We start from the raw sequence: 13368 nt of genomic DNA, 5'->3' as shown, positions 1-13368 counted from the left end.
GAAGTGTGTGTGTGCGGAATATGATGGTTTGCATGTATGTGTTTTTTGGGTCAATTGCAATTACAGTGCGAGTGTGTGTTTCCGTGAGTGTCTAGATGGGCAAGCCTCGACACTTGATAATGAGCAAGCAGAGCCCAATCTCTGTGTTGAGCTAGCACCAGAGGACTACTTCAGTGTGCTTCTAGATTTAGGGGACTGTTGTGGTGCTTTAACAGTCAATTTTTAAGCGGTTTGAGGTCGAAATGTCTAAGAAAGTGTTGGTTTGGGAGGAGAGCACAAATGACTGGAGGCTGGGATTTGGGAGCCACTTGGTTGTGGTTATGTTTGTTCAAATACAATATTTTGATTGAAACAGACAAACTTTTAAGAAAGACACTCAGGTTTTTTTTGGACAGTGGTGAAAACATGTTCTTTTTCTTTTCCAAAGCATTCTTGCAATATTCACAACGGCTGGGTTGTGGTTTGGGTATGTCTGCTACTTCAGAAAGATGTGCTCCCTCCCTCACACACACCCCGACACCCTTTTTCTCACACAGTCCCCCCCCCCCCCCCCCTACGGGACCTACACTTCCTGGTTGGGAGGGCCTTGGGGGGGAAACGAGTGAAACAGCAACACCTGATCTGGCAGGCTACATCCACATTATAAACCTGTCCACGCTACAAAGTGAACCACAGTCTCCTTTCTCCTCACTCTGCTCTGCATGCTCTGTGTGTGTGTGTGTGTGTGTGTGTGTGTGTGTGTGTGTAGAAGCAAAAAAACATGAGTGAGAAAACAACCCGTAAATCAAAGTGTGCTACAAGGAGTACAAGGGTACACACACACGAGCACATGTGTTCACACTCACATCGGAGGAGACGCACACAAACAAACACAGACACCCCCCTCTCATACGGCCACTTGCGCGCACACACACACACACATATATCAAAACCACATCCCCATCATTAGCCTGGCTGAGTGAAAGAGAGAGTGTGAGAGAGAGAGGGATCCCAGACAGACAAGAGACAGCTCGCTCTTATCCTCCAACCCCCCCCCCCCTCTCTCTCTTTCTCTCTCTCTCACTGTCTCCCTCTATAAGGCCTCCCTATGGAACTCCTAACCGCATCAAGCAGAGGGAAGGTATCAACTAAAGCAGTCATTCACTCCGGAGCCCAAAGCCAGCTCCCCCAACTACCAGTCTGCTTCCTCCGCCCTCTCCTTCCCTCCCTCAGAAATAGATCTCTCTCCTTCACCGCAAGATCCTCACAGGAATCCGCCCAAAACAGCTGAGGTGAGATTCCCCCCCCCAAAAAATCTAGTTTACTCTGTTTGACACGTAGCCCCCCCCCTCCTCCTCTCTCTGTCTCCATCCTTCTCTCTGTTACCCTCCTACTCCTCCTCTCTCTCTCTCTCTGTCTGTCTCACTCTCTCCTTTACAACCACTACTCCTCCTCCTCCCCTCTCTCTCCATCCCGCCATCGCTTTATCTCTCCAGATAGATGAGGTCTGGGGAACAAAGGAATCCTGTGTTGACTCGAGGCTGAGATTTATTTTAGGACAGAGAACCGTCCATTTGTAGACTTGGTAGGGGTAGTAAATTAGAGATGTGCAAATAGGAGTGCCGGTTGACACACACACATTACTTACACACACACACACACACACACACACACACACACACACACACACACACACACACACACACACACACACACCGACAGACAGACATAAGTAGAGGCTACATTCGCACATAACAAGCAGTGAGGCATAACGGACCCACACACACCTACTCAAACATCCCCCAAACCTTCCCCTGTCAAACAGTAAGAGGGAGACAGATTACGGGAGGGAGGGAGAGGGAGGATGGGTTGAGGGTTTAGGGAGGTGACCAATAGTACATGAGATCTGGAGGTGGAGGGGTGGGGGAGGATCCACAGTCTATATAAAGCTGCTGAGATGCGGGGTGAGACTGTGCCGTGTCTCTCTGTCTGCGGTCTCCCAGTCCGTCTCACGGCTGACGCTCGGGGCATTTGAGGTTTGTGGCGCCGCCTCAGGTGCAGTTCTGTGGAGATCCCACAGTCTGCCATGGAGACGGTGCAGGTTAGGAGTGCGTCAGTTCCTCTCCTCCTCCCACACCAGTGATCTCTCTTACAACGCCACTGAATGCCAAAACATCCATTTGAATAAATGCCAAATCGACAAATCAAGCTCATTTGTTTATAAATGCATAAATGCCGTCTGCACATTGACAGAAGTTTACGATGTCGAAAATATATTTTGCGTGCCGTACATATCTGAGGTGCTGGATGTTCCTGCCTCTACTCTACCTCCAGACGAATGAATGATTCGTCATCAAACCTGCCTTCGAATTACCGAGGTGTTTTTGAGACCTCACACAAAGACAGCCGGGGCTAATCCTCACATGCAGTTGCAGAGTTCGCAATGCGCGGGGGAGATGTTGAGCTCCACAAATCCGATTTTTGCCTCCGGGAATGTGTGTCATCTTAATCTCTCCCATCGCTACCCATTTTATTTTCACGCGACCTCCGTTTGTACCATCAGGCACCTGATTGGTTCTAGGGACCAGTCAAATCACTCCATTATTTAATTATTTTACCCCCATGGTGGGGCAGGTCTCACCGACTTGTTGGTAAACTGCGTGAGGAAGTTCCCAAAGTATTTTCCTTGTGCCTGGAGCATGACGATCCCCTGGACCTCTTGGTACGAGACATATCTGAGTAAACTGATCCACATGCTGGCCAAGTCCGCACTTCCTGTGGACGCGCTCGCAGGAAGTCCCATAGACACTGACGTCCACTTGAAAATACAGGACAGGGAGGGTCGGAAAGAGGTACACACACACACACACAGAAAAGCTCACCATGTGACCTAATGACAGAGCAACGCTAACAGTGATACGAGTAATGAAAACCATGTGATAAACACGACTGACACTGTACTGATATCATCAGGTGTTGCGCAGACGGGGTGTGTGTGTGTGGGTTGGGTGTGTCTGCGTGGGTGGGTGTTTACAACGTGTAGCCAAAAACAGCTGTAGGTGATACTGACTGTGTGTGTGTGTACATCCGTTTTTTAAACATGAGGCAGATAACAGCTGTCGGTGGTACCATGTGTGTGTGTGTGTGTGTGTGTGTGTGTGTGTGTGTGTGTCAGCGCTCGTTCAGGAGTGTTTGGTAGCGCGGGCCAAGAGCAGCTGTAGAAACGGACTCCGACGCCGGCCGTCAGCCCAAGATGATGTCATCCGTGGAAGACACAGGGTCAGGTGAGGAGAGGGGGAGGGGTGAGAAAGGGAGGGGGACAGGGGGACGCGAGAGGACAGGCTCTGTCAGGGAGACAGGACCCCGTGGACAGGAAGTGACTCATCTTGGAGGGAAGGTCCTAAAAGAGAGTGAGTGTGTGCGTTCGGGACGTTCAACATGGATGTTATAATCCACAAATAAATCTCACATGATTTCATTTACGTCCACACACGCACACACGCACGCACGCGCGCGCGCACACACACACACACACACACACACACACACACACACACACACACACACACAGCGGTAAAGAAAGACAGAGATTCACTTGTTTTCCTTGACTCTCTTCGCTTCTCCATTCCTCACCCACCCCACCCACAATGATGTGTGTGTGTGTGTACATAAGCCTTTCACTCACAGTCTTACAAACACACACCTTCTAATGAGCCAAGACAAACACACAGTAGGGTCTCCTGCTGGACCATGAAGTGGGGCTGGTGTGTGCAGTATGTGTTTTGGTTTGTTAGTGTGTGCGTGTCTAGTAGTGTTTGTGTGCGTTGGTGAGTGTGTGTACTCGTTCGTTCGTGTGTGTGTGTGTGTGTGTGTGCATGTATGCGTTTGTGTGTGTCAGGGGAGACGGTTGCCGCCGGTGTTGTTGGAAACGTAAACAACTTGTGCGTTTACAGCCGATTGAAAAAGCAACATCTTTGGGTTTGGTAACAAATTACTGTTTACGTAAAGACTGACAGAACTGTGTATGTGCATGTGCGTGTGTGTGTGTGTGTGTTGGCGTCAGACCAAAGGTGAAGGAAGGAGGAATCGGACGACATCCCATTCCATCCATGTCTCTGTCAAACACACACACACACACGATTGCGACCATGCGTGCACACACACACACTTCACCAAAAACCTTCCTGCTGATAAAGTTCTATATGCAGTTCCTGTGTGTCATATGTTCAGCAGGCCCTACAGCAGAATAAAATCATCATTTTAACCTCAGCATTTTCATCCATCAGTACTGTCTCCCACACCAGGAAACACACCAAACAACACTCACACAGCTTCACACACACACACACACACACACACACACACACACACGCACACGCACGCACACACACACACACGCACGCACACACACTTCACCTGTCAAAACTGGACAAATAGTCTTTACTCAAGATGCATGAATATGTTAAGCCTATGGTCCTCCAAAGGTTTCTTCCATTTTTCCTCAATGAGTTTTCCTGGGAATTTGACAGCTTCCTTGAGGGTTTAGGTTGGCTGAGGGGCAGTTCTATGGGCGTATATGAAACCCTCTGTGACATTGCTTGTAAAAAAAACAAAAAAGGGCTATATTATAAATTGGCATAAATTGGCTTCTGATTTGATTTGCACCCTTGTCTCCTGCCAGAGACTGTGAATGTGTGAAGCTCTAATCCAGAGTACTACAACCTGAGAGAAGGTGCTGGAAGCACTTGTTTATGTTTCCTTGCCTTGATCCATATTCATTAGGCTGGGCTAACTGGCTAACACAACAGCCTCTGTGTCCATTAATGTGTCTATTAGTCCACCTGTGTGTGACAGAGTGGAAGTGTGTATTTGCACATGTGTCTGGGGGAGAGTTTGAGTGGGTTTGGAAGTGTGTGTGAGTTTGTGTGTGTGTGTGTGCGTGTATGAGACTAAGCTAATGACTGAATGAATCAGTTGTAGGTGGTGAGACAAGGCAAGTTAACCCTACAGGACAGAGAATATTATAAGTGTGTGAGTGTGTGCGTGTCTGTGTGTGTGTGTGTGTGTGTGTGTGTTAAGGCTATAAACAGCCATAGGAATGGGCTGCATTGTCCCCCCTCCAATCCTAAAATCTTGAACTGGGGTGTCCGGTTAATGAGGCTTTCTCCCAGCTAGGGATGAGTGTGGCCATCCCTGGAACACCAGAGAAAAGGCCAAAACACCCCCACACACACACCCCCCCGCCCAACACACACCTGGCAGCAGGAGCGGCGTGGGCGCGTTGGCCTCGGAGGACAGGGTCAGGCGCCCCCCCTTGGCCAGGCGGTCGCACAGCAGGGTGATGTGCTTCTTGAGGCGCGAGGTGTCCCGGGGCATGGTCAGCTGGGAGGAGGCCAGGGACAGGGCCTGGTCCTTGGGGCTCCGCGACAGGCAGGTACGCAGGAGGTGGGACACGGCCGCGTCCACGCTCTCCTCCCAGCCCTGGGGGGGGGGGGGGGGGGGGGGTGAAAGACAGAGGGGTTAGTTAAAGGACAGATAGGGAGGTTAGTTAAATATGCAGCTTCATATAATTCCATGAATTTCCAGATTGCATACGTATGAAGCTACTAAGCCTCTATACTGGTTAGAATCCCCCCCCACATGTCCATGCTACTCTATGAAGAGGTGCCTGCTAATCCTCCACGGGGTGTAACAGTGCCCCTAGTGGCTGTGCTGGGGTGGTGTCCACCCGTGGGTTTCCTGGGTACCTGGTGGGCCCTCAGACAGTGTGTTTACCCTGCTACTGTCTCCTCAGTCTGTCCTGTCCCCGACTAGTCTAAACACACCGGCTGAGTCTCCCACGGGAGGGACACACTCTCTCTCTCACACACGCACACACACACTCTCTCTCTCTCTCTCTCTCTCGCACACACACACTCTCTCTCTCTCTCTCTCACACACACAAAACCTCTCTCTCACACACACACTCTCTTCTCTCTCTTCCCCTCTCCCTCTCTCTCCGTCCCTCTCCCTCCCTCTCCCTCCCCCTCCCTCCCCCTCCCTCCCTCTCTCTCCCTCTCTCTCCCTCTCCCTCTCTCTCCCTCTCTCTCCCTCACTCTCTCTCTCACACACTCACACACAGAGGACACACACCTGCACTGAGGTCTACAGACATGTCAGTGCTGGTTCAGTGTGAGACTATCTGGCCGACACACACTTCCGTTAACAATGACGTAAATGTAAAACGTGCGCACGGACCCACACACACACCAGATACAATGTCATTTGATAGACGAGCCAATTATGAGAACTATTCAGTGGTGAAACCCTCCAATAATCCCTCACTCTTCTCATCTGTCTCGGAAAGAGAGGGGGATCTTGTCTGGCCATCTCCTCTGAAGACTCACACACACACCCACACACTGTCCCAACGACCCAACACACACACCTACTGAGCTACCATACCACACAAATACACATGCACTGACCTATCCTGACAACAGGAGCACAGTCTTTCGGTGACACACACACACACACAAACACACACACAAGGTCCGTCTCTCAGAGTAGGATGCCTGTGGGTGTTGACAGGTGCCCGCCCCTAGTGTCCCCTGCCGCCACTATGATAGGCCCTAATGAGCCTTAATGACAGGTAATCAGCCCTGGAGGGGTGATGACAGGGATGGCCCCGATTCACTGGCAGAAGGAGGGGGGGTAAATAGAGAGGGAGATAGAGAGATATAGAGAGGGATACATGGAGACAGACAGAAAGAAAGACAGACTGAAACGAGAGAGTAGGGAGAGGTAGAGGGGAGGTAAAGGAGGACTAGGTATGGGAGAGAGTGTTTGTGTGTGTGTGTGTGTGTCGATGTGCGCGAGTGACAGGAAGGAAGGAAGTGAGGGGGGAGAGGGTGGAGGGAGAGAGAGACAGGGAGGAGACAGGTAGGAGGGAGGGAGAGGGACGAGGGAGAGAGACAGGGAGGAAAGAGGGAGGAGAGAGGGAGATACTGATGAAGGGATGGGAAAGAGAAGAGAAAGCAGAAGACACTCTCTCTCTAACAACAAAGTCTCCACAGGCCACCCCTCTCCTAAACACCCAACATTCCAGCTCCAACGGCCGGTCTCTGAGGAAATGCAGGATGACAGGATGGAGCGCGGTTTGACACTTGGCCAGGAGAGCAGAGCTGACATGCCTTGCTGTGATATTACAGCACCTCCATCAGAACCCCCCCCCCCCCCACCCTTTGCAACAGCACAGTCCCACCACCTACTGTAAAAGCAGGTCAAAGGTCACTGTAGGGTACAGGGTGCGGTTCGGATCGGGGGGGCCCCAACGAGGCAGGAGACGGATTGACGGCAGCAAGGAGAGCGTCTCCTTCCACTTCTGACCGGACCATTTTAAGTCACCCCCCCCACACACACACACACACACACAAAAAGCTACTTAAAATCGTATTTCTCAACTTTCCAGAAGCTGGAAGGCTGTCGAGGAGTTCTGAGTCAGAGGGGAGGTCCCTGGGGCGGACAGCCTGTGATGTCAGGATGTAGTGTCATGGGGGATGCTGCGGGAGAGGAGCCTATTAGAACAGACTGCAGCGATCCAGACAGCCGTCTCTCAGGCGACTGGGGAAGTCATTTCGATGTCGGGCCGGTTCTACTGGTCAAACTAGCGTGATGTGCGGTCGGCCTGGCGCCGGGAGAGCAAGATTCCTTGGCTACGTCGTTTTTTTTTGTAGAGGCTAGATTGAGAGTGATGTTTTGGAAAGACACATGCATGTTGCTATTCTTCATATGCAACAAACTAGGTAATTTAATGGTATGAAGATTTACTTTGACCAAAATGTACAGATATTTATACAAAAAGCTTTTTTATATATCATTTTTTTATTGTCATCTTAGGCCTATATATGGAGAGCATGCTAACATTATATTCATGTAGGAAAATGCCCTACAGTCCGTGATTGAGTGATTGATTGAGTGCTTTGAATTCAAACAATGAAAACCAGATGCATGTGTCTCTAAACATGATAAAAGGCTAGGTGTTTCCAAACATTTGACAGGCATTGTATGATGACAACATATTTTTTCCCTAAACGTTTTAAACATTTATTGCATCTCACTAATCCTCTCGGTCCGCTGAGGTGTTTGATATCGCTTCACGCTGCCGCGACCGAGATGAGCACTCGTTTCATGTCAAGGTAATAAAGCTTAAGATTGGAATTTGACTGGAGGGATCATTATGGAGAAGATGATGGAGCAAGACCCAAGGAAGAGAGGAGGAGAGGTGGTATGGGTTTCTGAAAGTTGACAGTAATGTAAACATTAGAGAGAACGAGGTGCAGGAATAGAACAGGGTCAGATGAAGACAGCAGCTCTATTCAAAGTCCAGCAGAGAGAAGAGAGAGAGAGAGACGGGAGAGTGAGACAGAAGGATAAAGAGAGAGAGAGAGAGACAGAGAGAGAGAGAAGGGTAGGAGGAGAGCGTTCTGGTTGGCTGCACCGGTCAGCTGGTCGGGCCAAGCTAAACGAGCTACCCGTCAATTAGCAGAGACATGGGTTTCCTGTGACACTCCTCCTCTCCTCCTCTCCCTCCTTCCTGACTGCCATTTCTCTACCGAAGCGAGAAAAGCCAATCAAATTAACCCTTTTGTTCCCTCATCCCTCCATCCATCCAGTCCTCCCACGTCCCCCACTCCTTTATCCTTCGGCCGAGGAGCGTCACTACTCTGCCACGTCTTCCGTCATCCCTCCTTCTCATCCGGTTTTCTCCTCCAGGTCTTCAACCCCGGCCCTCAGGACCCACTGTTCTGTGGGTTATAGATGTTTCCTGGCTCCCAAACGACCCTTCATTAGAATCAGGTGCGCAGGGAGCAGGGAAACGTCTAGATCCTACACAACAATGGTTCCCCGAGGGCCAGCGTTGAGAAACCACTGTTCTCGAGGGAACATGCTGGTAATTTCTCCATTCGACCCCTGTTCACCTCCATTCCTCGCTCCTCTCGATCTTCTGTGGTTGTTTTAGGACTCGGGGGGGCAGGGAAGGTTCAGTGGACGTGTGTCAATAATGCTAAGTGGCCTCCTCTCCTTCACTCTTCTCACTAATCCACCGACGGTTTGGTTTTCTAATCCCACCCACCACTCCTGGCCGCGCCGCGGAAAAGCCAGCTCGCAATCCTGTCAGCATTCCGATGGTATTCATCCCCGAGGAATTCCATTGAAGGGGAACTTCAGCGAGGAGAAGGGGGCTTCGCGCTCACCTGGGATGACCTCGCCGCCGAGGATTACGCCAGAGGTCGAAGGTCGGGGCGGAAAGGTGACGCGGGCTCTTGGCCCGCACCTTTGATACGGAGGACTGTGGGATGAGCCATCTCTCTCTCCCTTGCGCTCCCTTGCGCACATTCCATCCACCAACTAAAATGCACGGGCTCACACGCACATCTAAAGTCGCGCACACGTGCACTTTTCTAAAATAAGCCTGTCTGACTCCATCTACATGGGTAGGTAACCCCTCCGTATCGGTGTCGTATGAGTGCGTCTCTCGAAAATAACCCTCTCCTCATGTCTGTGGTAATGCAGTGAGCATGACCCTAATTACCTTTCATTAACTTAATCCCATTCACAAGAGCAACCGCTACAACAAACACACACGCAGTACAGACACCATCTCTGTGTCTCTCTGGGGGGCTCAAAGCATTCTCAGGTGCAGTCTATTCCTAGCTGCTGGCAGAATGTGTGTGTGTGTGTAATGCTCTATATCAATAGATGCATGTGTGTGTGTGTGTGTGTGTGTGTATGTGTGACATACAGTGCGTATTCCATTCCACCCTCCTGAGGAGACAGAAGAGTCATTTGGTGTGAAAGTGGGTTAATGGAGCGAGCTCCAAATAGAAACAGTCTGAGTGATAATGACACAGTCTGAGTGATAATGACACACTCATGTTTGATCATACCACCCCTCCCCCCCCCACACACACACACACAACTACCCCTGCCATACACACACACACAACCCCCCAACTTCCCACAAACACCACACGCACAACTACCTAACCCCCCGCGGCCCCAAACACACTTCTACACAACTAACCCTCCACCCACACACACACACACCCACAACTACTCCCTCCCACACACCAACACACACACATAACTACTCCCCCCCCCCCCACACACACACACACACACCCACAACTACTCCCTCCCACACACCAACACACACACATAACTACTCCCCACACACACACACACATACACACCCACAACTACTCCCTCCCACATACCAACACACACACACATAACTACTCCCCACACACACACACACACACACACACAACTACTCCCTCCCACACCCCAACACACACACATAACTACTCCCCCCCCCCCCCTCCACACACACACTTCCCGTCCGGGGGGGTGTCCCCTGGGTCTCCATGCAGGCAGGGTTCTGCCGTCGTGTCAGAGGGCTCTCATGGAGGGGCTCTCTCAACACGCCTGTTTATTTGACATTTAGAATCACTACCAGGACATCTCCCCTGTGCCCCCCCCCCCCCACACACACACACTCTCTCTAGCCCCTCAGTGGAGCTACAGTGCCCCTCTGAGACAGTCAGCCATATTTAAACCCTGCATGTTCTCTTTTGTATGTGGGGATCCCTAACAGTAGATCACTGGGATGGAGGGACAACCACTTATGAGGTCATGAGAAGGTAAATGTATGGGGACCCTTTCTCTGTCCCTGTCTCTCTATCACACACACACTTTACACACGCCCAGCGGTGAGGCCGTCAGGGAGTGTTGAGTGGCACCTGTGAGCGAGTGTGTGTGTGTTCTGCAGGGAGGTGGACCACTTAGGGGTTTTAGAGTAGCCCAGGGAGCTGCACGGTGTTTACTCTGGTGAGGGGGGGGGGCTGAGCATGCAGGAGACAGATGTGGAGACGGGTCATGTGTTTGTTAGTCTGTGTGTGTGTGTGTGTGCGCGTCTTATCACTGGTAGCTGACAGGCCTGTGTTAGTACCCGTGTTCGTGTGTCCTTTCTAGAATTTTTCTCGGAGAGAGGGAATTAGTGTGCCGTGTTTGAGTGCGCGTCCGAATGACGTGTAATACAGTAGGAGCGTGCATCGCTGTGAGCGCTTGGGCCCGGGCGTGTGCGAGCACGTGTGTGTGTGTGGTTGCGCGCGTGCGTGCGCTTTTATGTGGGTCTGCGTGTGGGCTTGCATGGGTGGGCGTGTGCGTGTGCGTAAGTGTTTATGCCCGTGCATGTTTCTGGATGCGTATGATTGTGTGTGTGCGTGTGTACCAGCTGGGGCGTGTCGTGCAGTAGGGGCAGCAGCGTGGCCTCCAGGATGCTGCTCTGCTCGGGGCCCAGGCCCTGCCACAGGGTCACCAGCAGGATCAGCAGGTGGCTGGCGCTCCGCAGGCGCGAGAAGGCCCGCTCCAGGAGGGCCCTGTTGTCCTCCGCCGCGTCCGCCAGGGCGATCACCTGGGGGGGCGGGGAGAGGGGGGTTATAGTTAATGCATGTTTGGGTAACTCTTATGTTGTGAGTACGGTAAGCGATAGCGGAAGGGTGAGAAGGGGGCCTGAGGGGAGAGACGAGGGAGAGAGAGAGAAAAGGGAGAAGGAGAGAGGTAGAAGAAAAGCAGAGAGAGAGGGGGGGGGGAGAGGGAGAGAGACCATGCGAGAACTCTCCACACGCAGAGGACATCCTGTTGGAGGAGGGAGGTGAGTGGGGGGGCTGAACCATTAGGTGTGGTCTGAGAGCTGAACCTGAGCAGGGGAGGGAGGGAGGGGGGGTGTCAATCCCTCCACTCTGGGCTGGAACCACATGAAGGAGTGGTGATGGAGAGAGATGGATGGGAACAGGAGAGGGCGAGAGAAAGAGAGAGAGAGAGAGAGAGAGAGGAGAGTCACAGAGAGGACAAGAGGAGCACAATGACCTGGGCTATTTGACAATAGGGTTTTCCAATGAAAATGTCACACTTTTCACAGTGAACAGAAACACCAATATAGATCTATCGTCCATTTGGCTTGAGTGAGGCCTGAGCAACTGTTATACTAGATTTATGCGCACAAACGTACGTACACACACACACACGGGTAAAACCCCAGGCACTCTAACCCAAACACAGAATCTCCCCTTACCCACAAACCCCAGAGAGTACCTCACTTCACTCGACCCCCCCCTTCCACGCCATCTCCCTTGGCAACCGTGTCACTCAGCCCGACGTTAAACAAACGCTGAGAACCCCCTACCCCCCCCCCCCTCCCGAGCAAAAGGCACTTTCAAAGGGGGAATTTGGTGGTAAAGATTGGTGTGTATTGATAAAAAGGGCCGCCCTGCCAAGCTAAATGGCGGTCCTAGTCAAGGGCCTTATTGTGCGGGGCCCAACGTAGCGCTGATTGATGCCAGCTGAGGGGGAACACAAAGGCACATTTACCCCCCCGAAAAGCTACACACACACACGCAACATCCAGAAACACACAATCACTCACACACACGCCACACATTCACATGAGCAGGGTTCCACTGGGGATGATGTGGGGGGAGGGAGGGGTGGGGGGGGGTAACTAGGGTGACACCTGGGGTGACACCTGGCGTGACCCCTGTGTGGAGGTGCCTGGCCTCGCTGTGACCTCCGTCAGCGGAGAGCAGGGTTAGCGTGTAGCCCAGTGCTACATACCAACCATCCCACATCTTCCCTCTGGTACCGTGTGTGTGTGACTGTGTGTGTGTGACATATCTGTGGAAGAGCAGAGATGACACGCCAAGGCGTCCTTTTCCAACCTGCTGCCACGCCAACACTCCCCCCATCAGGCCCGTGAAGGGGCGCCCGGCATCCCCCCCCTCGCCCCCCCGGGGGGTGAGGACGACTGCCATTCCACCCCGGCTAAAAATACTGAACACCTCAGTCTGCTAGCATGACCCAGACCAAACACTGCCGTTACCAGACTGGCCCAGGAAACTGGGTATTTCTGGAGTCCCAAAAACCACAGACAGAGAGGCAGAAATACAGAAAGACACACACACACACACTACAGTGTGCAGGAAAACACACACGCACACAGGCTACACACGCAAAATGACACACATCGGTGTGCCCGAACACGCACGCACGCAGACACACAAACACGGGTTACCCCCGCAGTAGGCGAACACACCAGTGAGCTAGAACGTGCACACACATAAACAGAAACATGTCTCGGTATACACAAGGGTAATTTTAGCCTCTACAGGCTGTGTGGTGGATCCTGAAGGGTTTTTGTAGGTTCGAGTTGAACCTTGAAAAACCGTGTTTAACCAAAGAGTTGATAGGTTGGAGAAGGCGGGGGGGGGGGGGGGGGGGGGCTACGCTGTGTGCTAGTTCATGTTGAAACCTCCACTCCACATAATACTCATTTGGTTAGAGAAGGAA

At 51.9% G+C, this 13368-nt stretch overlaps 1 protein-coding gene across 1 annotated transcript in view; it reads right to left on the bottom strand.

The window, feature by feature from the left end:
* Positions 1-13368, bottom strand: part of bbs9 (Bardet-Biedl syndrome 9) — a 76045-nt gene that overhangs the window by 13780 nt on the left and 48897 nt on the right. Inside the window, exons 19-20 of the mRNA XM_067237425.1 lie at positions 11255-11437; positions 5229-5460 (exon numbers count right to left, since the gene is read on the bottom strand). Coding sequence (XP_067093526.1) covers positions 5229-5460; positions 11255-11437 — 415 coding nt within the window. The remainder of the gene's footprint in view (positions 1-5228; positions 5461-11254; positions 11438-13368) is intronic.

Source organism: Osmerus mordax, chromosome 6 (genome assembly GCF_038355195.1).
Source record: "Osmerus mordax isolate fOsmMor3 chromosome 6, fOsmMor3.pri, whole genome shotgun sequence".
Classification (NCBI taxonomy): domain Eukaryota; kingdom Metazoa; phylum Chordata; class Actinopteri; order Osmeriformes; family Osmeridae; genus Osmerus; species Osmerus mordax.
The sequence above is the reverse complement of the archived record's forward strand: the minus strand, read 5'-3'. Positions and strand labels throughout refer to the sequence as shown.